This window comes from Pipistrellus hanaki (assembly GCF_964339955.1).
Source record: "Pipistrellus hanaki genome assembly, chromosome: 16".
Taxonomy (NCBI): domain Eukaryota; kingdom Metazoa; phylum Chordata; class Mammalia; order Chiroptera; family Vespertilionidae; genus Pipistrellus; species Pipistrellus hanaki.
In genome coordinates this window covers 41,187,244-41,213,686 of record NC_140518.1, presented here as the reverse complement: position 1 = coordinate 41,213,686, position 26,443 = coordinate 41,187,244, and the positions used below count along the sequence as shown (strand labels likewise).

The 26,443-nt window shown below is 49.1% G+C and overlaps 1 protein-coding gene across 4 annotated transcripts in view; it reads right to left on the bottom strand.

Moving 5' to 3' along the window:
* The window catches only part of SHISA6 (shisa family member 6), a 292,370-nt gene that overhangs the window by 252,580 nt on the left and 13,347 nt on the right, over nucleotides 1-26,443 (bottom strand). For all 4 annotated transcript variants that reach the window (XM_084863933.1, XM_084863935.1, XM_084863936.1 and 1 more), the window contains exon 3: nucleotides 14,563-14,723. In XM_084863933.1, coding sequence (XP_084720059.1) covers nucleotides 14,563-14,723 — 161 coding nt within the window. The remainder of the gene's footprint in view (nucleotides 1-14,562; nucleotides 14,724-26,443) is intronic.

Genomic DNA, 26,443 nt, shown 5'->3' with positions numbered 1-26,443 from the left:
CACATGTGGTCACATGCAGTCACATGTGACTGGCTCTCTCAGTCACTCGGTCTCTGGTTCAGTAATCCAACCCTTCTTCAAATCAGGCTGCTTCCTACCATTGCCCATCACCTTCTCTTCCTTCTCCTGCTCTAAACCTCTTCGCAGTGCTTATCATCACCTGATTTTATGTTGAATGTCCATGGGTTTATTCTCTGTCTCCTCTAACTGACACAGCGCAATGAGAGTAGGAATTTTGTTCTATCCACATCCACATCCCCGGGCCTGGTACCCAGTTCAAAACCAGGATCGCCAAACCGGTTTGGCTCAGTGGATAGAGCGTCAGCCTTCAGATCGAAAGGTCCCAGGTTCGATTCCGGTCAAGGGCATGTACCTTGGTTGTGGGCACATCCCCAATGGGGGGTGTGCAAGAGGCAGCTGATCGATGATTCTCTCTCATTGATGTTTCTAACTCTGTCCTTCTCTCTTCCTCTCTGTGTAAAAAAATCAATAAAATATATTTAAAAAAACAAAAACCAGGATCATTTTTGTATGAACCAAGGCATCAGTATACTTTGAGCCTTACCCTGCCCTCCCCTGTTCCCTCCTCCCAATGCGCTGCTAACAGGCTGTGGTCCTAGCGCCTTCTCCCCCGCACCTCACCTCAGACTCTCACAAGCCTCCTCTCCAGGCCTCCTTGCAGGGTCCACCCTTGTCCCGTCCCCTCCCCCATCATTAGCCCAACTTACCATATGGCACCTCCACAACAGCCACCCCCCTTCCCACATCCCTCCTTCCCCAGGGACACAGCCCTTATGTTCAAAGACAAAAAAAAAAAAAAAAAAAAAGTCTGCTCACAGCATCCTTCTACAGGACAGAGAGTCCCAGCTCCCTCTGGCCTTTTCCCCAGTTCTTTCATCACTACTGTGTTTACAGAGAAGTCACAACCATCCTTTCCAAAGCCATTAGTCACTGCTCTCCTTTGCAAATGCTGGTGCCCTCGAGGGTCCTGTTGGCCCCAGTTCACGGGCCAGGAGCGCCCTCCACAATCCTCCACACCCATTTCACTCCACCCCCTGCAGGGCACCCAGGGATGAGCAGCCTTCCTCTGGACCCTCAGCACGGGGCCTGCAATGTAGTGGGACAGCCGTCTCGTTATTGTTACAGCCTCGTCTTTCTGGTGCTGAGGCCTGGGCTGTCTCACCCACCATCTCGTTCCCCCAGGCCCTGACGGAGCACTCAGCACAGAGTGGGCGGTGCACATCCAGCTGCGGAAGGCACCATGCCGCCTCCTCCATCTCCACTCGCTAGGCAATGAGCAGCTGGGAACTAGGCCCCCCTCCCCTTGCAAGCTCTGACCCCTGGAAACCCTGAGGTTGGGGTTCCTTGTCTCCTGGCCCAGCACCCTCCTGCTCCTGCCCTGGCTGCACCGTGCCTGCTGGCCCCTCTGTTTTGCCGACTCACGGTGGTAATTGTGAATTCCCACCCTGTCCACAGCTCTCTGGCTCTCCCTCTCCCCTGCACCTCATTGTGGTCACAGCCAGAACATGTCCCCCTGCTTCCTGGGCACCGTAGGTAATTAGTGGGCCGGCTCAGCGCCTCTCCCTTCTCCCTGGCCATATGGAGAGTGCAGGCTCCATCTGCCCCCCACTCCGGCTGCCCGGGCGGGAGGAGCAGGGGGTCCACTCTGGCCAGGCTGACAGCCATTGCAGCTCCCCAGCTGGACAAGGCCCCAGGAGTGAGGAGAACTCCCCAGCACAGCCTGCCTGGCCAGGCTAGGGCAGCTCCTCTGGCTTCTGGAAGGTTCTGGGTCTGGGCACACCCCCTCTTAAGGCAATCTTATGCTGGGAAAAGCCAAGCAACCCCATCCCTACGCTCCCCTCAACCAGGATCAAAATGCAGAGGCGGGACTCCCCTTCTAAAAGGGATTAAGCTGGGGTGTGGGAATAAACTCTTCCTCTCATGACAAGCCTGACACTGAAAGGCGATGTGGCCTAATCGGGCTCTGACCCCAGGGGGGCAGAAAGGGGTGGGGCACAGAGTCCCAAAGAAAGACAAGTTTGTGCGGCCGCTAGGAGAGTGCACACAGGAACAGGGTCAGAGCCCCACCCACTGACAAGCTGTGCACCCGGCTGGGGGCTGCCTTCCCCCCCACCCCGACCTGGTCCATGACCCTGCAGCCCCCGTCTTATGGGCTTGTAAGGGGACTCATAAAATAAAGCTCTGAGCAACTCAGCCCTCAACAAAAGCCAGCTACTGTTCCGGTGTCCTGTCCGAAAGGGGGAACTTGAAACACTGCTAGGCCTGTCCCCATCCAGGACAATGCCAGGGGCCCCTCGACTGCGTTAACACATCTCGGGGGGAGTGGCTCCGTGCTCAGCAAGGTGAGGGTTCTCATTGGAGAGCATCTTCCGGCAGGCTGAGCACACACTGTCCTCCTCTGGCATCCTCCCTGCAGGCCCAAGTCCCTGCCCCGGGCAGCCAGGAGCAGGCTGGACCCACAGCCACAGGCCAGCCCTCAGGCAGCAACAGCGGCTCTTGGCGGGAGCCCTGTCTGCACCTCCCACCAGTAACTTCAGGGCCGGGCTCTGGAGTCAGGCGGCTGCCATTCAGAGCGCAGACCAGCGCCCTCTTGGGGGTGTAATTTGGACAGGATCCCGAAGCCCCTGAGCCTTGGGTTCCTGATCTACAACGTGGGCTGAACAACAGGGACTGCCTCAGAGGGCAGCTACACGATTTAAATAAGTGGGTGCATGGAAAGTATTTCAGCAAGTACCGTCGGTTGCTAATATCATTTAAAGAACGGGGTCTTCGGCCTTCCCAGCAGCCAGTTACCCTCCTGGCATCACAGGGCACAGGTGTCTTCACCAGGACACAGCAGCCCGGGGGCAGCACACAGGCCAGGAAGAGAGCAGGCAGCCCACCTCCCTGATGGATGAGGCTCCAGGCTCTCTCCATCAGCCTAAAAGCAGCTGATTCCAGAGCCACTGACTGATTTACTTCGGTTGTTTGCATGAAACAGAGACAGCTACACCCCTAAGACTCTGCTGCCCCAAACACAGGATTTCACGTGCCATTTACTTTATAGTTTGTGTGTGCCAGGCACCGGGATGGGGAGGTGAGCTGGACTGACACCAGACATGCCTCAGGCAGACTGAAGGCCATGGACTCATTCACTCCTCACTACAGCACACGGGGAGATGTCACTAGTCTGACGCACAGCCCGGAAACTGAGGCGCCGAGAGGCTAAGGAATTGGTCGAGGCTGCGGGGCCAGGAAGACACAGAGCTGGGTTCCAAGCTGGGATCAGCACCCTGCACCCAGGTCCCTCCTCTGCAGGCAGGGGCCCGGCTGCCACGGGCACCCAGGGAGGGCTGACCCAGCCAGGAAGTGGGGGGCAGTGAGAGCTAAGCTGAGACCTGGGAGGGAAGGAGGAATAGGCAAGGCTGAAGGAAGGCAGACAAAAAGAGGAATATTCCAGACACAGCAAAAAGCAGAGCATGGGTGGGAGAAAGTGCCCTCACGAGCTGAGTGGGTTCAGGTGGCCAGAGCGTTGGCTTCCAGGGAGGAAGGGGTGGGCATTCCCTCCCGGCCGCAGAGCCACATGGGAAGCCACTTTTTGAACCTCCAAAGCTGCAAGAAGGAGGCCGCAAGCCAGGGAGTGGAGCGGACCGAGGCCAGTTGGCTGAGGGCTGAAGAGCAGGAGGGAGGAATGGAAGTGAGGCAACAGGTGTAGGCACTGCCTTACACAATGCCGCTGTCAGGGGAGAAAGAGGAGGGTGTGAAGAAGAAGGGGCTGTCCCTCTGTGTTGAGAGGGGAGCAGAGCACCACGCCGAGAAGGAGGGAGGGGTACCAATCAAGGACCGGGGTGTCTGAGGACTGGAAGTAAATGGGCTATGAGACGCCAGGGGAAGGATGAGCTTTGAAAGCCGGAGGGGGCTTGTTCAGTGTCACACTGGGGTGTCTATGCTATAAGGACACTGTACCCTGAGTCTGAACCACCCAGGGGGTGCTGGCCAACCCTCCCGGTGATGTGTCACCTGCAAATACCATAAGCACGCTCTCTGCACCATCACCTGGGCAACAGAGAATGCCAGGAAGGGCAGGGCTGAGGACCCTGGTGTTCCTGTGGTTACTTCATTAGCCCCGGAGCCAGTGGCTGGAGAACCAGGATGGAGCAACACCCTGGCCAGAGAGCCAGGGAGGGGGCGCGGGAAGAGGGCCTGGCCTTTAGGGAGCACCTCCTGGGCTCCCCCACAATTTCCTACCAAGGAATGTGTCCCCATTCGCATGCCACATGGAAGGTGCCTGTGGCCTTCAGAAACAGGTTAAGAACAGCCGTGGGTAAGCCAGAGCCCAGGGCCCAACCTGCCAGCCCATTATTGTAAATCATGTTTTATGGAAACTCAGCAGAGCCCACTCATTTACCAATTTACCGTGGCTCAAATGAGTAGTTGCGACAGAGACCTTTACAATCTAGCCCTTTCCAGAAAAAGTGTGCCGACCCGTGTTGAAGAGCCCTGGACTGGGGCCTGTGGCCTTATCCAAGCTGAGCTGGGATTTGGACCTGGGCTTCTCTGCTTCTGACAACCCACAGGCAATCGCTGCATCACCTGGGCCTTTGTGGGATGTCTCCTTGTGGAAGAAGTCAGAGAACATTCTTATTAACCGGTGTTGCTATTAGAAATGCTAGCTGATGACCCTGCTTCTTAACTACTTGGCAGCCAGGAAAATCTTATTAAAGCAGAAATCAGATCATCATAGTCAAACAGAATCCACTCTCCTGATTTTGGCCTACAAGACCCTGCCTGACTGGCCCGTGTCCATCCCTCTGCTCTCAGCATGCACTGCCCACTCCTTCAGTCACCACTGACACCGTGTCTTCCTGCTGTTCCTGGAACAGGCCAGGTGTGCTCCTGCCCCGGGCCCTCTGCACTTGATGTTTTCTCTGCCTGGAATGTTCTTCCTCCAGATCTCTCCATGGTTACTCCTCATCAGTCAGGTGCCAGCCGAAAGGCCACCTCTTAGGACCACACTCTCCAAAGCAACTCCCTGCCCACGCTCCTCAGACACGTCTCGCCTGGCTGTGCTGAGCACTGAGCACGCTCTGAAGGTTTCCTGAGTTGACCTGACCTCTCAGTCAGCACAATGCAAGCTCCACAGAGGGAGAGGGTCTTTGTTCAGGACTGAACCTTGAACTCAAGGAGACACCCAATGCTGCTAACACTGAAATCAGTTCTGTTTAATGAAACTATCATGTCAATCACAGATGTGAGCCACATATGGAATTTTACTTTTTTATTTTTTGCATGGTGATGACTTTTCGGGGGGGAAAATATATATATATATATATATATATATATATATATATATATATATATATATATACTGTTGATAGTATTATAGATATCTCCCATCTTCCCAGCTCCTACGCATCCCCCCAGGCCTTCATTATCCTATTGCTCAAATCCAGGAATTTGACATTTTTTAAGTAGTCACATTAAAAAATAAAAACAGGTGAAATTCGTTTTACTAACAAACTCTATTTACCCCAATATATTCAAAATGTTATCATTTCACCATGTAAACAATATAAAAAACTTTGGCAATACCTTACATTCTTTTTTTCTACCAGCTCTTTGAAATCATGGGAGACTCTGAACACATTTCAAGCACTCCACAGCCACATGTGGCCTAAGCGACAACACGTAAAACAGTGTTTTCCTGTGTCAAATGGAATGTGTCGGATGCTGCTCTGATGGCTCTACATTAAAACTCATTTAGCCCTGGCCAGCGTGGCACAGTTGGTTACAGAGTCATCCCATGCAGTGAAAGGTTGAGAGTTGGATTCCCAGTGAGGGCACATGCCTAGGTGATGGATTCTATCCCTGATCAGGGTGCATATAAGAAGGCAACTGATTGATGTTTCTCTCTCTCTCTCTCTCTCTCTCTCTCTCTCTCTCTCTCTCTCTCTCTCCCCACCCCCATATCCAAAACCAATTAGCATGTCCTTGCTTGAAAATTTTAAAAATTTAATTTAACTTTCACACTAGTCCTAGAAGGGCGATACCATCATTAGCCCAATTTTACAGATGGGAACATCAAGTCAGAGTCTGGATGCACAACAGCCTGAGTCCACAGTCCAAGCTTTTAACCACAGAACCAGGTGAAAACAATACACGTGGTAATGGCTTTGAAAGCTCTCATTGTGCAGAAACCATTCCACTGAAGTGTCCCCTAAACCCAGAAGGAAGCATGGAATGAAATTATCAGCATAACTAAAACTGATGTAAAAGAATGTGTAAAATGCAGGTCCTGCCACCCAGAAGTAGGTTAGGGCCTGTGGACTCCTACCACTCCAGCTTAATAAGCTTGCTGCTCTGCTGCTCAGTCTGGAAGAAAGCTTTGCCTAAGACAGAGGAGGGTGCTGAGGAGTGAGCTGACTGCCTGAACCCCAGGGAGGACACGCTGAGGGAGGAGCAAACCCTAAGAAGCTGACCCTAGGACTCACGGAGCTCTGCCGTGTGGAGGGGCCTCATACTCACTTACCCCAAGCCCTGGGACCATCCTCTCAGAATGCCTCCAGACAGGATTTATCACCCTGTGGCTTTGGCAGGCTGCCTGCACCTTCTCCACTGCCCACTGCCCACCCTTTTCAACCTGGTGAACTCCTGGGCACCCACCCTTCCAGGCACCTCAAGCACCCGGCCTCCGTGGAGTCTAAGGCTTCCATCCCTCCTTTGCACCTGCACCTGCCGCACATCTACATGCTTGTCAGAACTTCCTCAGGGCTCCATCCATGGACCCCAGGATCCAAAACAGCACTGGGCACATGATAAGATCACTGTGAACTATTTGGGGAGACAGATGATGAGTTGTGTATTTTATAATTTCCCTATTTTAAAAACAACAATAATAAGATAAAAATCAGTTTAGATGCCTCGAAGAGCAAATGCCTCCATGTCTAAAGCTTGGGTCAAATGTAATGGCAGACGGTTTGTGAAGCTGAGCTGCTGTCTGTGCTCAACGTGAAGTGAAATAGAAGGAACCAGTAACAACAAAGAGGCTCAACAGCACAGCGCCCGAAGCCCAGGCTGAGGCCGGAATCCTCTCTCTACCAAGGACAACATTGTGACCTTGAGACAGGGTTTCCAACCTCCCTGTCCCCACTTTTCTCATCTGTAAAATAATGATAACTATGATACTACCTCATAGAGCTGTGCCGATTAAATGATACAATATAGGTAAAGCATATATAGTGGTGCCCAGTACTCCACATTAACTGTATTGTAAGTACCAATTAATGCCATTCCTGTCATCATGGGTTAGTGATACCTTTTCTCTACTATGAGCCTTGACTTGGTGAACTTTCTGGGTTTTTCAGAACCTGTAAGGAAGGCAAGAGTCAAAGAATGGCTGCCTCATGTGGCTGCTGGTCAGCCTCTGGGTCACCCTAGGTCATCCCCAGGCAGAGACTTGCAGGACAATGACTGCAAGAACAGGGCATGCTGTGGAGGGAGTGGGGGTAGCCCAACATTTGGGCAAAGCGTATGGAGACTCCACCTGGGAAAGGTCAATGCCAGTCTGCTGGGAGACTATCCAAACAAAAGACAAAGATTTAGAAAGAAATGATTGCCAACAGGAAACAGGGAAATGACAGGGGATGTCCACGGAGCAGAACTAGGAATGAAATGACAGGACACTGTAGGCTAAGTTTGTGCCTGTTTTAAAGAAGATCTGAGAACCAGCCACAGCTAAAGACCCCCAACATGAGAGAAGAATCAAAATATCAGGCAAACCGGGAAAAGGAATGTAGGCAGAGGGAGGCAGTGGGAGGTAACAGAGAGCAGGGAAAGAAGGTAGATAGATAGGAAAAGATGGAGAAGATGCAGCTGATAACAGATGATGCTCATGATGACATGACGGGAATGCAGATGTCCACTGAGTGGGAACTCTGAGCCAAGCCAGTGCCAAGCCCTTAAAATACATGAATTATTTCATTCAACTCTTTAATCACCTTTGAGGAGGGTGCTAGTCATTCTCACATTACAGACACGGAATTGCACTGATGGAGCCTGAGTCCTGAAATTTATAAGTGGAGATCCAGGATGCACACCCAAACAGTCCATCTGCCCAGACCACATTTTCAACTCCAACCTGAAGCCTGGATGCTGAGGCCTGGCCCAACCACCTCTCACCTAGGCACCCTCCGAGTGCCTCAGTTTCCTCACAGGTCAATTATGGTTGGGTCAGCTGATCTCATGCCGTTGGAGCTCCAGAGTTTGATGAGGCTAAACAAGACAGCTCTGTTCCCCGAGGATGACTGGGAAAAGAAAAGTCCCATTTCCTATCAGAGGCTGAGGTTGACCAGGAGTTTCCCAGAGTTCAGGTATATAGCCCAGGTCATCTGGCTTCACCTGTAGCCCTCAGCCTGTGCCTGAAAACAGAGCATCTGAGCTGCCTTGGCTTCCAAGACCTCTGTAAGGGAGTCTTTCTAGAAAGAGTAAGCAGAATAGGCAGGGTCTGCTGGGTCATGACCTCCCTGAGCCCAGCCAGAGAAGTGAAATTCCCAGCCTCTAGCCGCACTGAATCATGGGGTCCTGGTTCAGCTCAAGACAAAGGGGCCCTGGGGTCTGGTGAGAAGCCTCCAGGGCTTCCAGCTCAGCCCTCCCCCAGGTGGCCAGCGGGCTGTCAGCATGACGGACTCCACCCTCACTTTACACAGAGGGCCACAGAAGGCAGGCAGCATTGATGACAGCTCCTCAGCCTGCAGCCTCAACCAATACCTATGCGTGGGCTCCTACATCCATCCCAGTAAGGACGGTGTCCTCGTTCATTCATCCCCTGAACTAACAGTTGTTGAGCAACTATGACGATCTTCCAGGCAATGTTCTTGGGTCTAAAAAGACAAAACCCTCGCCTACACCAAGCTTCTCTTCTAAGAGAGACAAAGACAATACACCAGCAAACCGGCAAATAGACGATGTACGATGGTGTAAGTGCTCTGAAGAAAATAAAGCAGGGGCAGATGAGGTTGGGGAAGGTAGTGCTTGTCTGAGCATCGGATTTCACAGCACGAACCTCCGGGGCTGTAAAGTTCCTGGCCACCAAACAGAGGGGAACATTCCCCAAGGGAAGGACGTGCATGGCATGAGGAGGGACAGGGTGTCTGGATTCCACTGAGCGACACAGAAGGCAATAGGCTGAGGCTCCGGAAGCACCGAAGGGCCAGGCTATGCAGGGCTGTGACAGAGTGCCCCTCTGCCAGCTGCGCAGCCTTCGTGTTCGGGCCCCACAAAGCTTAAAGAGCCACATCCCTTGACTCCCGGAGCCTGCCTCTAAAGCATAGGGCTTTGACAAGAGGCAGGATGACTGATTGCTCATTTAAACAGCTCACAGTGGTGTGTAGCTGGGGCATAAATATTTATTTCCTCCGGCTGATGCCACTCTTCATAATGGAAGTCAGACATCAAAACTTTGGAACCCCAACAAATGATGTCACTGCTACTGCAAGGAGCAGGTACCCTACTCTCCCCTAGCTGTGAGTGAGTGAGTCAGGCCAGGTGAACACGTGAAGTCCCACTCCTCCCATCCATAAGCATCAAGCGAGCCACTGCAAGTCTCTGAGTTCCCAGGTTCACTAGACCTGCGACTCCAGATACAATACACTTCCTGATGCCTGGCTCTGCTGGGCCCTCTAGTTAACTCTGATGTTTCTCTTTGAGTCTGCTGCTGCACAGTGTCCCCATTCATAGCTGAAGCCTGACCCTTCCCCCCCACCCTCTCTCAGGTGAGCCTGAGCCCTCCATCCCCTCTGCCTGCCTGCCATGGACAGACCTGTCCCTGCAGCCACTGGCCTGCACCAGCCAGGCTCCATCCTGTGGGTGTGGTGAGAACCCAAGCTCCACAGTCCTCAGGATGTGCTCTTCACTTCACTGCCTCCCTCTCAGCTCTGGTTCTCAGCGTTTGCTGAACATGGGAACCACGTGGGAAGTTTCTAAGAAATACCGAAGCCCAGGTTCTCCCCCGGAACAATCAGAGCAGAATGTCTGGGGCGGGGGCCAGGCATGAGCACGTTCAGAACTGCCTACCTGACTCCAGTGTGTCAGGGCGGAGGATCCCTGTGCTGAAGGGACCTTCTTCAGCTCTAACGTGCACAGACGGTCTAAAGATCTTGTTTGAAATGCAGATTCTGACTCAGCAGGTCTGAAAAGGGCCCCAGATGCTGCACATCCAGCGAGCTCCAATGGGATGCATGGTCACGCTGAGCAGCAGGCCTGAGGGGTGGGGTGTGAAAGTGGGATTCACTGATTTTCTACCTCAAAGTGACCGTCCATGGTGAAGGTCCCTTTAAAGCTGGAAAGGGACTTCAGGAAGAGTTAGAATAAAGGTTCCTAGTGATTCTCAACCTTTCTAATGCAGCAACCGACCGTTTAATACAGTTCCTCATGTTGTGGTGACCCCAAGCATAAAATTATTTTCGTTGCTACTTCATGACTGTAATTTTGCTACTCTTAATGAATCGTAATGTAAATATCTGTGTTTTCCCATGGTCTTAGGCTCTACAGCAGCGGTTCTAAAGGGTCGAGAACCACTGCTATGGAAGGAAAGGGGAATTTTCTGCTAATGTGGAAATAGAAGCTCCTGTACCTACAAAATGTGACAGGATCCGCTCTCACAAGTGAAGTGCCCAGCACATAGTAGGCTCTCCACAAACGGTACCTGTGCTCCTTATAAGTGTTTTTTATCATCATCAAAGCAGGACCCTCACTCCACTTCCCAAACTGAGCAGGCATGGGCTTCCGATGTCCAAGACCCTGACAACGCTGGACAAAGCCCTACACAGCACCTTCCTCTGCAGAGGGGGCCGAGGCCAAGCACAGGAAGGCTTGGGTCTAGGGCATTTCATTACAGACACAGCCCCATGGACCCCGGCTAGTCACAGGGTGCCAATGCCTTTGTTTCCCTCAATGATGATTCATTGCCCTGGGTGGTGGCTACCCTTCCACAACCCAGTCATGGCGATCACTGAGTGGCTGCTCCATGTCAGGACTGGTCTTAAGTGCTCTCGGTGTCACTAATTCTGTCCCCAAAAAAACTCTAGGCAGCAGGCAGGGTACAAAAACAAACTGAGGAGAGCTCATGCCTTCTGGAGCTTCTCAAACTTTACTTGCTGAATTCATTCAAATGCAGAGTCCAGCTGTGGCCGGGTGGCTCAGCTGGCTGGAGTGTCATCCTGTACAACAAAAGGTTGCAGGTTCGATTCCAGGTCAGGGTACATACCTGGGTTGTGGATTCAAACCCTGGCTGGGGGGTGTAAGGAGGCAACCAATCAATGCGTCTCTCTCACATCAATGTTTCTCTCTCTCTCTCTCTCTCTCTCTCTCCCTCCCTCCCTCCCTCCCTCCCTCCCTCTCTTCCTTTCTTTCTAACAAAATCAACAAAAACCTATCCACGGATAAGGATTTTTTAAAAAATGCAGGTTCCATTCAGCAGGTGAGATAGAGCCTGTGACTGCACTTCTCACAAACCCCAGGTGATGCTGATGAGGCAGGTCCATGAACAATATTCTGAGGAGCAAAACCACCCCTAAGCTCTGATGCCTCCTGGTATTTCTGGATATCTTCCTTACGGTGCCCCTAAAGGACTTGCCAACCAAACTCATTGATAAACCACAGCCAATGGCAAAAATCACAGTCTTTATCCACTTTGAGCATTTGAGCAAAGTTCTGTTTAAATTCTGCTGAAATTGGAGAGAGAGGATATCAACTGACAAAGGATGTCAACTATTTGGAAAAGCTGTTGTGTCCATCAGCAGCTGTAGATGTTGTGGGTTGTTGTGAAACTGCTTTTCAATTTAAGTGCTTTCTGGGCCAGGGAAACAACTCTCACTTCTAAAAGTAAAATCAAGCGTTCCAAACCGGGAAATACAGAAAGGATTTCTCCGAATATGGGAGTGAATCATGTAACTATAAGCTTTCTTGCGGCCTCAAATCACTAGAGGAGAGGATGTATATAGAAGCAAGGAGAAATGACAAATCTTCCTGCCCAGTGAAAGGCATTAAGAACACATCAACACTGTCTACTTAATCGGTCCTGACTCAGTGGCTGGAAACCAGCTGGCTTGTGAGTGAGACAGAGAAAATCGGAGCAGATAGGGGTGAAGGTAAACGTCCAGGGATGCTTTGGATGTCAGAGACCGGAAGATCTGGAACTGCAGACAAGGTTCTGGAGCAGCCTGACTTCAAACCATGGATCTTCAGGGACACAAATGCCCTACTCAAGGATGGTCAAGGGACCAAGGTCAGATTCCTCGGTGATGTCTGATCAGAAGGATTAGTGAGAACGGCCCCTTATGTAATATCCATAGCCCAGTCCTCAAGCTTTGTTCCACATTAGTATCACCTGGGAAGCTTTAAACACCAAACCCTCCCTCTCTCCCCACCCTCTGCAATCCACCATACTCAGGCACCCCCACACACACACATCAACTGAATCATGATCTCTGGGTTTAGGGCCTAGGTACCCTTAATTTTCAAAGTTCCTCATGTGGTTCCCCAGGTGGCTCCAATGTGCAGCCAAATGTGAGAACCACCGGCACAGCCTTTCAGTGTCCTCACTCACAGCATGAAAGAATCCCTCTGGACCAATGCTTCACCCTGTCGGTGTTAAATCACCGTAGGGAGACTGTTCAAAGTACTGATGCCAGCAGCATCCCTGGGAATTCTGGCTAATTTGTGAGGCCCAGGGACCAGTATTTGTAACAGCTTTCCAGGTGATTCTAAAGTGCATGTGGGTAGGTAACTACTGGCCCAGGGGTGAGTGCGTGTGTGCATGTGTGTATTTGCCAAAATTCCTTCTATTGCTTACATTTTAAACATCAATGACATCAAGGCTAAAAATGCACCTTAGACTTTTTGCAAAGGTGGATCTCTCATCTTTAACTTGAAATCAGGGATCTCTAACTTTGGAAAGGTCCATAAATTCCCTTAAATCCTATGCAAAATGTGGGGTGAATACGGATATTCATATATATGTATATTTTCTAAGGAGAATATCCTTAACTTTAATCAAGATTCTCTAAAGATTTAATGCTATTAAATACAATTATGTGGTTTCTGGTTTAGTAAATTTAAGAAAATTCAAGAATGAATGGAAAATAAATTTGATCCCAGTGGCATATTAACTATAATTTTGAACCTGCAGCACACCCACTCCACTGAGCTGTGTCTATCCTAATTGCAGGTTTAGTCCACACTATATGCAGCCCATCCTTTGAAAAGGGAGATGGGTGTGAAGATTTCAGACCCAAGTATCAAAGTGGAAGCTCTGTCACAGACTGGGGTCAGTACTCGGCTGTCTGTTAGAGCTCATAATGAGAAACTACTTCCCCTTGTAAGGAGACTGTCCACTCAGACACTTTGGACTCATGACCCTGCTGGTTTAGGATATTAAGATTTTCTAGTCCCGACTACAGTTACCTTTATGCCCCAGTTTGAATCCCGGGTTTCTTTCTAACAACCCTGTCTCTGGGAAACATACCGAACCATTCTATTCCTCATGTGAAATGGGAACAATATAAATACTTTTAAAATTGCTGTAAAGAATAAGTAAGAAAAACACATAAAATGCTCAGCAAAACACTTGGCACAAAGCAAGATCCAATCATGAGAGGTTATATCACTGTCATTACTGATGTTCTATTATTAATACCTTAGTGATCTGTCCAAGTCGCAAAATTTCCCTGAGCTTCATTTATTGTTTCATACAAGGGGAGTGAGCCCTGCTCAGCTGCAGTGATGACCGAGCAGAAGAGCAGACGGTGTATTGCTATTCCATGGCAACTCATCATCCACCCAGCCATCACCAGAGCACAAGAAAGCGTCACCCTACAACCCACACAGAACCCCTACCCTGAAGTGTTGGGGGTTTTTTTTGTGTGGTTGTTTGTTTTGCTGTGTTTGTTTGTTTTGAGATTCTAACAGTTGAGAAGTTTTTACAGTGACTGCAGCAATTTCTTATCACATCGCATCCCAGTAGGCCTAAACCTCCCCCCACAAGGGGCTGGCGGGTGACCGGTGACCGTACACCACAACCTCCCTTTCAGGTAAGAGGATTCTGCCAACCACTCTCTAAATCACAGATGCCCTAAATCTGTGGTGGGCAAACTGTGGCTTGCGAGCCACATGCGGCTCTTTGGCACCTTGAGTGTGGCTCTTCCACAAAATACCACAGCCTGAGCGAGTCTATTTTGAAGAAGTGGTGTTAGAAGAAGTTGAAGTTTAAAAAATGTGACTCTCAAAAGAAATTTCAATCATTGTACTGCTGATATTTGGCTCTGGTGACTAATGAGCTTGCCGACCACTGCCCTAAATGAACAGCCCTCCTCTGGGCGGACACGCATTGGTGGAGTCTCCACCACACCAATCCCTCCACAGGGGGCAGTCCGCAGACTCCCACAAGCCCAGCTGCCCATCAGAGTCTGACAGCACGGGCTCCTCGACCTGCCCCACGAGAGCAGCGACGTCACCGACACCTCTCAGCACCTGAGCAGAGACCCACGGCACTCAGCGCCCACTTACCTGGCGGCGGCTTGGCTGTGCGCACGGGCGTGTAGTGGTTTTTGGAGGTGGATCTGACCGGCGTGCTTTCCTTGGGGGAGGTATCGATGGCTGAGATCGTTTCTCTTTCACAGTGTGCTATGGGGATTGGTCCCTGTTGTCTCAAGATGTCAGCCAGAGCCCTAAACGGGAGGAGACAACACAGTGAGGTTCCCTGGGCAGGTGTGCAGCCACGAAGGCCTCCGATGTGCAGAGGCGGGAGGAGAGGGGGCGGGGCACCCAACTCACAGCCTCTGCCTCCCCCGGGGCTGGGCTCAATGGGAATGCAGGCTAGTGGTTGCCATGCTGGACAACCAGAACTCTGAGCCCTTTCAAAATATTGGCTTCCCCTACTCCACTTCCCGCTGTATCTAGGACCACTGGCCAGTGGCCGTCACTGCAGCCGGACTGACACCGTGGGCCTCACGTTCAAGCAGCAGGTTGCTGATATCATAGTGAACACTTCCCAATTGAAAAACACCCACCCAGTAGCATGTGCTCTATTCTGGTGACCCAAAGAAATGTATGATTTAGCTGCCACGACAGGATGTACAGATGAAAAGGTATGGGAACACATGGGTGGTACAGAAGGAACACAACCGGAGCCTGAAGGGGAGAGCCATGGCAGGTGCAGGGAGGGAGATGCGCAGGAAGGAGAGATGCGGGGAGCAGCTGCTGGTGCTGCAGAGGCCGCCCCTTCTGCAAAAGGCCAGGGACCCACGAGAAGCTTCCCTCATAGATTCACTCCACACGGAGCCTCATCATCCAAACTCGCATTCACTGAGCACTCAGCCCTCATCTGGCCCTGCAGAGACAGAGGCAAACAGGACCGAGCCCCCGCCCTAGGAGGGCTCACAACTCAGGGGAAATCACCCCACAGCCTGGTTTCAAACAGCACTCACTCTGGGGTGTGACATAGGAGGTAGGCAGTGCGGACTGAAAACAGAGACACACAGGGGTAGTATGGAGAGACAAAGGTGAGTGTGGACAGCATCAAGGGTCCACCATCTGGATATTGTTCCTCTAGGGCCAGGTCCCCTGGTCTGAGGGAACCCCTGTCTTGCATAAGCTGGGCAAGAGCTCTTCCATCTACTCGGGGTGTCCCTGCGGTGTGAGGCGAGGCAACACAGCCAGCCCAGCCCGGCCCCAGGCAGCTCCCACACTCTGTCCCCTTGGGGAGTGACAACCATGGCAGCTTAAAAGCACGTCTGAGAGCGGTTTGCTTCCCTCCATTCTGCTGCCTCTGACACGCTGACCCTTCCTGGGAGAAGAGCATCAAACCGGCAATCTTATCATTCCGTGGCATTTACACAGCAATTTCCAATTTTCCAACTGCTTTCCCCTCGCCTCGCCGCTTTCTTTCCTCCAGTGGGAAAGGAAGGCAGGCACACGCCACCCCACATACACACTCACTGCAGGGGACCCAGCAGTGAGGGAGGACACACAAGCTCACTAGCTTGGTAAAGGAGGTTCAGGCAGACCTGTGGTCCAGGTCAGAAACCTGAGATTCCGGGCCTGGGAATAAGGGAAAAATTGCCTTGATGGTTCAAGAGATTTGGGTTCTAATCCCAACTGTGCCACTGATGAGCTGTGAGCCTTTGGGAAGATTTGTTCATCTCTAGCATTACAATGTATAGAGAACAAACAGACTGACAGCTATCAGAGGGAAGGGGGGTTGCGAGGCTGGGTGGAAAAGTTGAAGGGATTAGGCAAAACAACAACAAAAAACAACAACTCATAGACACAGACAAGTGCATGGTGATGACCTAAGGGGAGGAAGTTAGGGGAGGGAGTAGAAGATGTGGGAATATAAGGGAGATAAATGGGGATGGAAAGAGACTGGACTTGGGGTGGTAGACACATAATACAATATACAGATGACGTATTACAGAATTCTACACATCAAATCTCTCTAATTTTATTAACCAATGCCAACCCAAAAATAAATAAATAAATAAATAAATAAATACATAAAATTTAAAAGTGATATTTCCCCCCTATTAGCAAAACAAGGGTTTACAGAAGCAGGATCTCTAACATGCCTTCTAATTTCAAAATGTGATAAATATTTTGTTCTCTTTTAAGACACACACATGTGCAAGTTACCGGATTCCTTCATCCTGCTGTTGATCAACCTCACCTTCCCACCACCTTTCCATGGAAAGAAAATAATGAGCTAAAAGTTATAGCAGAAATATAGACCGATTGAATAGAATTAAGAGCCCAAATGATTTTCAACAAGGGTCCCAAGATAACTCAACGGGGAAAGAACAGTTTCTTTAAGAAATGGTGGTTGGACAACTAGATATTTGCAGGTAAAAGAATAAACTTGGACTCTTAATTAACACCATATATAAAAATTAACTCATAACAGATCATAGGTCTAAATACTAGAGCTAAAACTGTAAACTCTTAGAAAATATGGAAATAAATCTGTGTGCCATTCATTTGGCAGTGGTTTCTTAGATATGACATCAATAGCACAAGCAATAGGAGAAAAAAAGATACATTGGACTTCATCAAAATTAAAAACTTTTCTAACCCTGACCGGTGTGGTTCAGGCCTTAGAGCGTCAGCCCAAGCACCAAAGAGTCATGGGTTCTATTCTCAGCCAAGGGCATGTATCTGGGGTGCAGGTTCATGCAGGAGGCAGCCAACTGATGTGTCTCTCTCACACAGGACTGACTCTCTCTCTCTCTCTCTCTCTCTCTCTCTCTCTCTCTCTCTCTCTCTCTCTTCCTCCTCTTTCTCTCTCTCCCCCTTCCTCCCTCCTTTCCAGTCTCTCTAAAAATCACTGGGAAAATATGCTCAGGTGAAGATTAACAAAAAAAATAAAAACCTCTACATCAGAAGACATTCTCAATAAAATGAAAGATAATCCACAGAAGGGAAAAATATTTGTCAATCATATTTCTGATAAGAGACATATCCAGGCTACATAAAAAATCCTTCAAATTCAGCAATTCAAAACCAACAACCCAGTTTAAAAATGGACAAAGGATATAAAGAGACATTTCTCTAAAGAAGGTAAACATGGAGAGCAGCTCAACATCGTTAGTCATCAGGAAAATGGAAATGGAAACCACAGTGAGGTGTCCCTTCAGAGCCACTAAAACAGCTGTAGCCAAATGTTGGAGAGGACGTAGAGAAATTAGGGCCTTCTGAAGCTGCTGGTAGGAATGTGAATTGGTGCAGGCCCTTTGGTAAAGAGTTTAGCAGTTCCTCAAAATGTTAAGCATAGTTACCATATGGCCCAGCAAATCACACTCCTAGGCATGTACTCAAGAGAAATGGAAACAGATGTCCACATAAAAGTTGTGTATAAAGGTTTATACGGCATTGTTAATAATTAGAGGCCCAGTGCATGAAAATTCATACACTGGAGGGGGGTCCCTCAGCCTGCCCTGCCCCCTCTCACAGTCCAGGAGCCCTTGGGGGTGGGAGGCAACCAGGCGATCAGGGGATGCCACTGCAGGCAGCAGAAGCCTTGGCCAGTCCTGGTTACCTGAGCTTCAGGCAGCCCTGGGCAGCTGGGCATCCGCCAACTGAGACTTTCCTGTGTCTCAGGCTAGCCCTGGGTGGCAGGGGAGAAAGCGGGGGGGGGGGGGGGGGGGGGGGTGCTGAGGGGATTGGGAAACTCTGAAGGTGGATGAGACCGGCCTTGCTGTGTGCCTGCTGCCCCAGAGGGGCTGAAGGGAGTAAGTGCCACCATCTTGTGGCTATGGATACCACCATGTTTGAGGGCGTGGTAGTCAATTAGCACTTTCACTTCTTATAGGCTGTGGGCACTGCCATCTTTGAAGGCAGGGCATTCAATTAGCATATTCCCTCCTTATTCGCTGTGGGTGCCGCCATCTTTTGCAACAGCATGAGGATCAATTAGCATATTCCCTCTTTATTAGATAGGGTAGCCAAAAAGTGAAAACAACCTAAGTGTACCTCAACTGCTGAGTGGATAAACGAAACGTGGTGTATTCACACAATGGGTAATTATTCAGCCTTAAAAAGCAATGCAGAACTGACACACGATACAACATAAATAAACTGTGAAAGCATCATGCTAAGTGAAAGAAAACAGTCACAAAAGACCACATGTTGAATGACTCCACTTTTATAAAATGTCCAGATTAGGCAGATCCACAGAGGTAGAAAGTCCATTTGTGGTGACCAGGGGCTAGGGGAGAGGAAATGAAAAGTGACTGACAATAGGTATAAGGTTTCTTCTGGGGAAAGTGAAATGTTTTAAAATTAGGTAGTAATGAAAGATAGCTGGACAACTCTAAATGTATCAAAATGACTTTAAAGTTTAAGGACAAATTATACTGTAAGGGAATTGTATTTACCAAGAAAGGTTTACATTATTTTTCCTTCTTTCTTTGCCTTGTGGACTCCTACTGTCTGGTGCCTATGAAGGAGTATGGATTCTCATGGTTAAGTCACTGCTTTTGGTAAGCCAAGCCGGAGTCCACATCAGTCGTTTTCTATGGTGATTACGGACAATGGCAACGTCCAAAGACAGTTTTGTTGTCACCACTGGGGAGAGACATGCTACTGGCATCTGGTGGGGAGAGGCCAGGAGTGCTGCTAACCATCCTTCAACACACAGAACACCCAGAGCAAAGAACTGTATGGCCCACAGTGTCATCATGGCAGGGCAAAAAACCTTGGTTTACATCTACACAGCACTAGATGAAACGGGTTTTTTATTCAGACTCAACACAATCTAGTCTTACAGGTATCTACTGAGCAGCCCATACCAAGATCTGATCTGGGCTAGGCTCTGAGGCACAGTGGAGCTGGGCACACAGAAACCACGTCCTGAGGAGGGCCCATGTCTGTCGTGGCCAGCAGTGCATCCTCAGGTCCTGACTCACAGCCCAGCTGTAGTACTTCCAGCCCAGCCTCACCTGTGTCCCTATGGACAGTGGAAATGCCATTTCAGAGTAGATTTTCTCGGAGGCTCATTGGCAAATGAAGATATGGCAGAGAAGACATTCCTGAGTTCACCTCTCCCAAGATGGGGAGTCTCCCGGTGCCCACCTCCCAAGAGGCTCTGCAGGACTGGGGCTCCAAAGACTGAGGGGTGAGTGAAGATGCCTTCCTGGAGACCACCAGGAGAGTGAGCTTTACCTGGGGTAGTCACCTGTCTCCTGAAGATGATGGCTTGCACTGTATCTTCTTCAAATGCCCAGTTGGCGGGGCTGAGCTGGACAGCACCACCAAAGAGAAGGGACATGCTGGAGAAGGTTCTCTGAAGAACCAGGCTATCTGAGGGTCCCAGGGTGGCCACCCCAGCCTGAGTGCTTCCCTGACCCCTGAACTCCATTCTCCAAGATTATCCTTTCCCAGGTTGTGTCCTTAGGTGCAACCCCTCTGCCAGACCTCCCTTTTCTTATCTCCCCTCCCCCTCCCTCAGCTTCTCAGCTCCGACCTCCCTCCTTGCTCCCATTCCTCTCCATCTTCCATCCCCTTCTCTCCAGGGTTCTTGATAAATATTATTCTAATTCTGAATGTGCGATCCCAGCCTCACCTAATTAATTTGGATGCGCCAGAGGAAATGGGTTAAGGCCTGAGCTACTTTCTAACCGCAGGAAAAAAAAATGGTCACTGAGGAACAGGGAAGCAGATTCTGTAAAAGAGTAGAGGCAGTTTTCAGATCCGAAGGAGAGAGAGAAACAGATAGTCAGTGACAAGCAGAAAGACAGGACAGAGGGAGAGACAGAGAGAAAGGAAGCAGGTGGAAAGTTGTGGAAAGACGGAAAGAGAATGAGCACATCAGAGACCCAGAGGCAGAGAGAGAGAGAGAATTCAGGATAAAGGAATGAGAGAAAAAGAGATAGACAAGGAGACAGAGAAAGAAGGGGGACAGAATCAGAGGGACAGAGACAACTAGGTAGGAAGAGCGAAAGAGGAAATGAGAAGCAGTCAAAGGGAAATTCAGATAAAAAAGTGATTCAGAAGGAGAGAGGCATTCAGAGAGAATGAGAATCAGATGGGGAGAGACAGAGAAGGGCTAGTGAGATGCGAGGACAGGTTCCCAGCCAAGCACCTCACATCAGACCACAGCCCTGTCCAATTTAAGAAGTTGAAGACTCTTGCTCATTGTCCTGCTTGCTCCAATCTCCCTCTTCCCCAGGGCCACTTTTATGGCAATATCTGGATATATCAAATAAAAATGCATTTTGCCTGAATCATCTGGATAATTGTCATGGTCCTCTGCTCCCTCCAGCATGTGGACTCCGTGGCTTGCTCCGGGGCAGGCGGGGAGAGTGATCACCTGGGCAGCAGGTCTGAGCAGGGAAAACTGTCATTCTGATCATTGAAACCGGGGAAACGAGTCCTTCAGCACGGCTGCCTACTAACCATCTGCGTAACTGTGGTGCCATCTTATGCTGGATAACATTTCGTTTCTAAAAGTGGTCACTTGCCCTCTGTAGGGTGATGCCTTCCTAACCCTGTGACCTTTGTAGCTATGATTACCCCCATTTTCAACAACAAACTGAGGCTCAGACTAACCCTAGGATGAGAGCAGGATGGGACAGACATTTGAAGCCAGCGCCTGGAACTTGAGTCTGGGTGTCCTGCTCCTAGGACTGCCTGTTATGGACAATTCACTTTCTGTGAATCGCAGGCTGAACGCATCCTCCTGGCCTTGCCAGCTGGATCTGCTCAGTTAGCAATTCCCGTTGACATTCGGGCATGGTGAAACAATTAGTAAATGAGTGACTCAGGTCAAGACCAGTTATTTAGTTGCCTAAAACCTTGGTTACTGTTGTCAGTGGTCCCAAGGCCATGGAAGTGTGTTTGAATTTCCTAGGTGTTGAGTTATCTCGACACCAGGGACCAAGCCCAATCAACATTCTGATGTGTTGGCACCTGCATTCAAGGCATGAAATCTTTCTTAAAATAGCAAATGATTCCCCTTAACAATAGGAACATAAACAGCCCTGCTCATAACTTTGCTCCATGCTCTTGTCTGCTTGGGAAATTAAAAGCTATCATTTAATAAGCAATTACTATGTGCCAGAAACTCGTACGTGCATATTATATAACCCTCAAAACCACCTTATATGGCAGGTGATGCATTTTACTGCTGAGAAAAACTAAGATTTTTCAGAGATTTGCTTTCTTTCCTAAAGTCACACAACTTGTAAATGGTAAATCTAGATTTCAAACATGGGCAGGTTAAGATTACAGAGGCTGGCTTTATATCATTGAATTATCCATTCAACCATTCATTCATCCATCCAATGCTCCATGCATACATACAATGCTCCATCCATCCATCCATCCAGCCATCCAGCCAGCCAGCCAGCCAGCCAGCCAGCCAAATGCTCCATCCATCCATCCATCCAATGCTCCATCCATCCATTCATCCATCCATCATTTTAACCCTCCATCACTTAATTACATCTGTTTGTTTTTTGGTTTTGTTTGTTGTTTTTTTTGTTTTTTTTGTTTTGTTTTGTTTTGTTTTGTTTTTTTTACCTAATATGTCCTTGCAATGGTCTCTGAACACAAGGTTTTAGAGTGTTTGATCTTTAGTGGAAATATCTACCCTGACAGAACTCAGCTGCTCCCAACTGCTCAGTCCTATTCACTTCAGTGAGTTACCAACATCAACAGCTTTGAAAATTTGTACACTGTTTTACCAGGCAACATTTCTGTCAAATGAAATCAGGGTAGAGCAACCATATACTTCACTAGGCCCTTGCTCTGCATAAGACCCAAGTGAGGAGTCCTGCTCTCCAGGCTTCACGGAGTTTCCAAGTTTAAAAACAGATGTGGAAAAAGGGGCCACATAAAAACACCTTGGAAAATTTTGTCACTATTTTCAGGGAACAAATGGAAAAACTTAGGTTCTCCCAAATTCAGTGAGGAACCTGGGGATCCTTAGTTCATTTGGTAATAAGTGTTTTGTGTGTTTTGTTTTGTTTTTTCATCTGAATTAATACACTTTCCTGCCTCAGCCAAGTCTCTGAATTTCTGAGCCATTAAAGTAACACAGAATGGGGAATCTAAGTCCAGCGAGTAGTCAGTAAGTTTTCCTCTGCCGAGAGCAAGGCAAGCCGGTGAGTTTAGAGCCCAATCACACACGTTCTCCACCCTCTCTTTTTCGGGGGCAGGAAGCAATGTATGCTGCTGGGTACACATGACAGAAGGCCAGAGAGATGAACAAGCTATTCTGGTTCACGTTCTTATTCCTCAGGACTAATGAGAACACTCTTGTTTTTGAAGAATATTCTAAAAGCATTCCTGCCAAATTAAGTAGAGCACACTGGATATGATTTTTTTTTTAAAGACGGCAAGGTCCTTCTGTGAGTGGGCCACCCGTCTAATCTTTCGTTCTCTTCACAGAGAAAACCAAGCAAAATGCAGACAACCTAGAAGCTATTCATATAAAAACTGCGGGACAAACCGTGGAAGGATTTGTTTTCTTTTAAGTAAGTCCCCGATAGCTACTTCTTTAAGTAGAGTGCAGATATTCTATTTCAGTTAAGTCAAGTTTGGTTGTGTGAGTCCCAGCAAACTGAGTTTTCACGTGGCACTGACACCCCAGGAGCGACCGATGTCCTCTTTAACCTCATCCTCATCCTCCCCTCCTGGGCAGCCGGGGTGCTCTCATTCTCTGCAAGATGCACTCCGGACCAGAGAAGTGAATATATTTTTAATACACACGGTCCGAGGAGAATGGCTTCATTTAGTTCCCCTTATCCCTGGTTCTCTCGCAGGCCGCTTGAAAAACACAGCTGCCCGCTTTGTGTGTGCACAAGACCGCGCTGCTCATACAGAGAAGCTGGCTTCGAGGGGCTGCGGCGCTCTCCTTTGTTGTGGTAACAATGTGTGTGCATCTGCATGGAGCAGTTCCGCAGGTCTGAGCTGTCCCGGCACAATTGGAATTCATCATGGCCAATACACATCGCAGAACTCGGCAAGGGAAGGGAAGACTCGGGCGCCTGTTTTGTGTTTCAGGCCAGCCCGGAAGTCATTCCATCCTGATGGGCACCCTTCCCGGGGCTGCCACGGGATGGCTGGCCAGGCCGGGAGCTATGCAGAGAGGGAATGTGGTCCCCTGGGGCCCCATGCATCACAAATAGCATCATCTCCACACACCCTATCCTTGCCTCCTCCATCATGGGAAAATTCATCCAGGACTGGGAAATTCAGTTGCATTAATAACAAGCCCAGACTTTTCAGAAACATTTGGACTGTCTGTCTGAGAATGAATTAAAGATGTGGATATATCAAATGCAGCTCCCACTTGTTCCAAAAAAATGCTACCGAGATTTGTTCTAGCACTTGGACAGACAAGTGATAGATGAGTTAATAAATGTACCTGATGCTGCTGCTGTTGATGTTACTGTTGGTGTCACCTTGATTTGTTCTGGGCACAGACCTGAATCTATAGGTGAGGCAAAATGAAGTGGTTAAGCCTAGTGGTTAAACACAAGGATTCTGAAGGCAGAGTGCCTACCTACCTAGGTCTGAATAACGGCCACATGGTATATACAGTGTCAAAGATCATTAGCTAGCTACTAAGTACCCTGTGCTTCTGTCTCCACATTGAAAAAAATGAGGCCAAAATAAGAAGGCCAAAAATAATGTCTACCTCTCAGCGTTATTATGGAGATTAAATGAGTTAATTTCTGTAGAGCAATTAGAACAGAACGTGGCAGCAATAAGCACTATGTAAGTAACTGATTAACAAATACATCCAAATATAACTCCCGGTGTGCACATAGGCCCAGCCTATAGGACCACGACAAAGCACCTGTAGAAGAGGGTAGCCTTGGAGGACTCAGTGATGCCAGATGGCAAAACTCTTGGTGTGGACTGGGAGACACATGGCATAGGTGTGGCCATGGGACATGCTGGAAGGGACCACCCACATCCCATATTTTCTACTCAAGCCTACAGACAGGACTGCATCTGGTCACACGGCAGTTTTTGCTGAACATGAACTTGGACTTTGTGAGCCAAGTGCAAAGAGAGTGTCTGTTTGCTCCTTTCTGCGAGGCCATCAGAGATCGTGCTTTCAGCAGTGTGCAAGGATGCTTCAAGATGAAGTCCCAGGGAAAGGCAAAGGGATGGATTTTATTGGGCCATAAAAGGGAAAATGGATCAAACTGGCCAGGGCAACATTTTCTGCAAAGGATTCAGTTACTTTTTTCTTCATTCTTCCTACCTCCCTTTTTCTTTCCTTTTTTCTTTTCCTCTCATTTCTGCTGCTTTGATTTCCCTTCCCTTCCTTTCCCTTTCCCTTTCCCTTTCCCTTTCCCTTTCCCTTTCCCTTTCCCTTTCTAAAAACATGACAGCCCTACCTGAGTAACTCAGTTGATTGAGCATTGTCCTGTGCACCAAAAGGTTGCCAGTTCAATTCCCAGTCAGGGCACATAACTGGGTTGTGGGTTTGGTCTCTGGTTGGGACACATACAGAGGGCAACTAATTGACGTTTCCCTCTCACATTGATATTTCTGTTTCTCTCTTCTTTTCCTCTCTCTAAGCATGTTCTTGGGGGAGGATTTTTTTTTAAATTATAAACACCATTGTCATTTCCAAACACAGTACCTTCTTATCAATGTAACCATTGGAAGGGTGAGGTGGATGAGAAAAGACCACCCAAAATCCTCTCCACTTTAATTAATTAAGTCATTCATTCATTCAAGCATATTCACGGAGCACCTACCCTGTGCCAAGTACTGTTCTAGTCAATAGAGGAGTAAACAAAATTGGCAAACTCATTTGTCCTCTTGACATGGTGGTGGAGGAGATGGATTGGTGCCGATGGCTGGAGACTGACCAATTTCCCCTAAAAAGTCTTCAGATGATAAAATTGTGTTTGAATGACTGAGACCCACACGTTGCTGTTGGCAACATCACTGGGGGTTTCCCTGTAAAATTATGACCCCATTTCTGTATGGACAACTTTGCACAGACACGAAGACTTAAAACCATATCTCATGAGAAGCAGACTTGTAACTAGGGATGTTGACCCAGGAGAAGGAAGACTGAAGGGGCCATTCCAAAAGACATCTTGTTGTCTTACAGGAAAAAGGATACATTCCCTCTGGGTGGCCCCGTTGGACAGACCTCATGCCAGCAAAGTCAACGTCGCCCCGCTCCCGGCATGAAAACTAACTAGAATTGCATCCTAAGAACAGAATAAACTGCCTCAAGGTTTGGGGGAGCCCCCACTCCAGATGCATGAGTGTGTGAGAAGGGGGATCTGGTGTCCAGAGGGAGAGGCACTAAAACACCTCCTAAGTCCCTTCCAGTCATGAGTCTGGATCGCATTCTTGTGACTGAGTGTGCAAGGAAAATGCATCTTCTCCCGCCCCCAGGGCTGTTGACTAGAAAGTAGATCTTCAGATGTAGACTCTTATCCTGAACCTCCCAGGTATGCTGAGGTCAGAATGCACCAAAAAAGAACATGCCTCCACAACGGGGTAGCCCCCGTCCCACAGCCAGGCTGCCAGACCAAAGCGGGGCCAAGGGGCTTGCTAAGGTCATGGGGACAGAACATGACAGAAGTGCGATTAGCCTGCCTCCTATTCAGCTCCCAGCAAATGCTCTGAGGAAAAGACAGGTGGACGACAAGTCCAAATGTGAGAACGGGGCTTCGCTAGGTGTCCCTCAAGAGCCACATAAGCAGGAAAAGGGAGACAGGTCCAAGTCCTTTCTCTAAGGGACCCAGGACTATAGAAGTAGATCCAGACAGGTCCCACAATAGATGCGATCCTGTCTCCTCCATCCAAACGGTGGAATTGAAGACAGAGCTGTATGTGTGAGCAGGCTCCTCAGGCGGCAAAGGCCACTGAGAAAGAACAGAGAGAGCAAAGACAGAGCTCACTGTCACCCTGT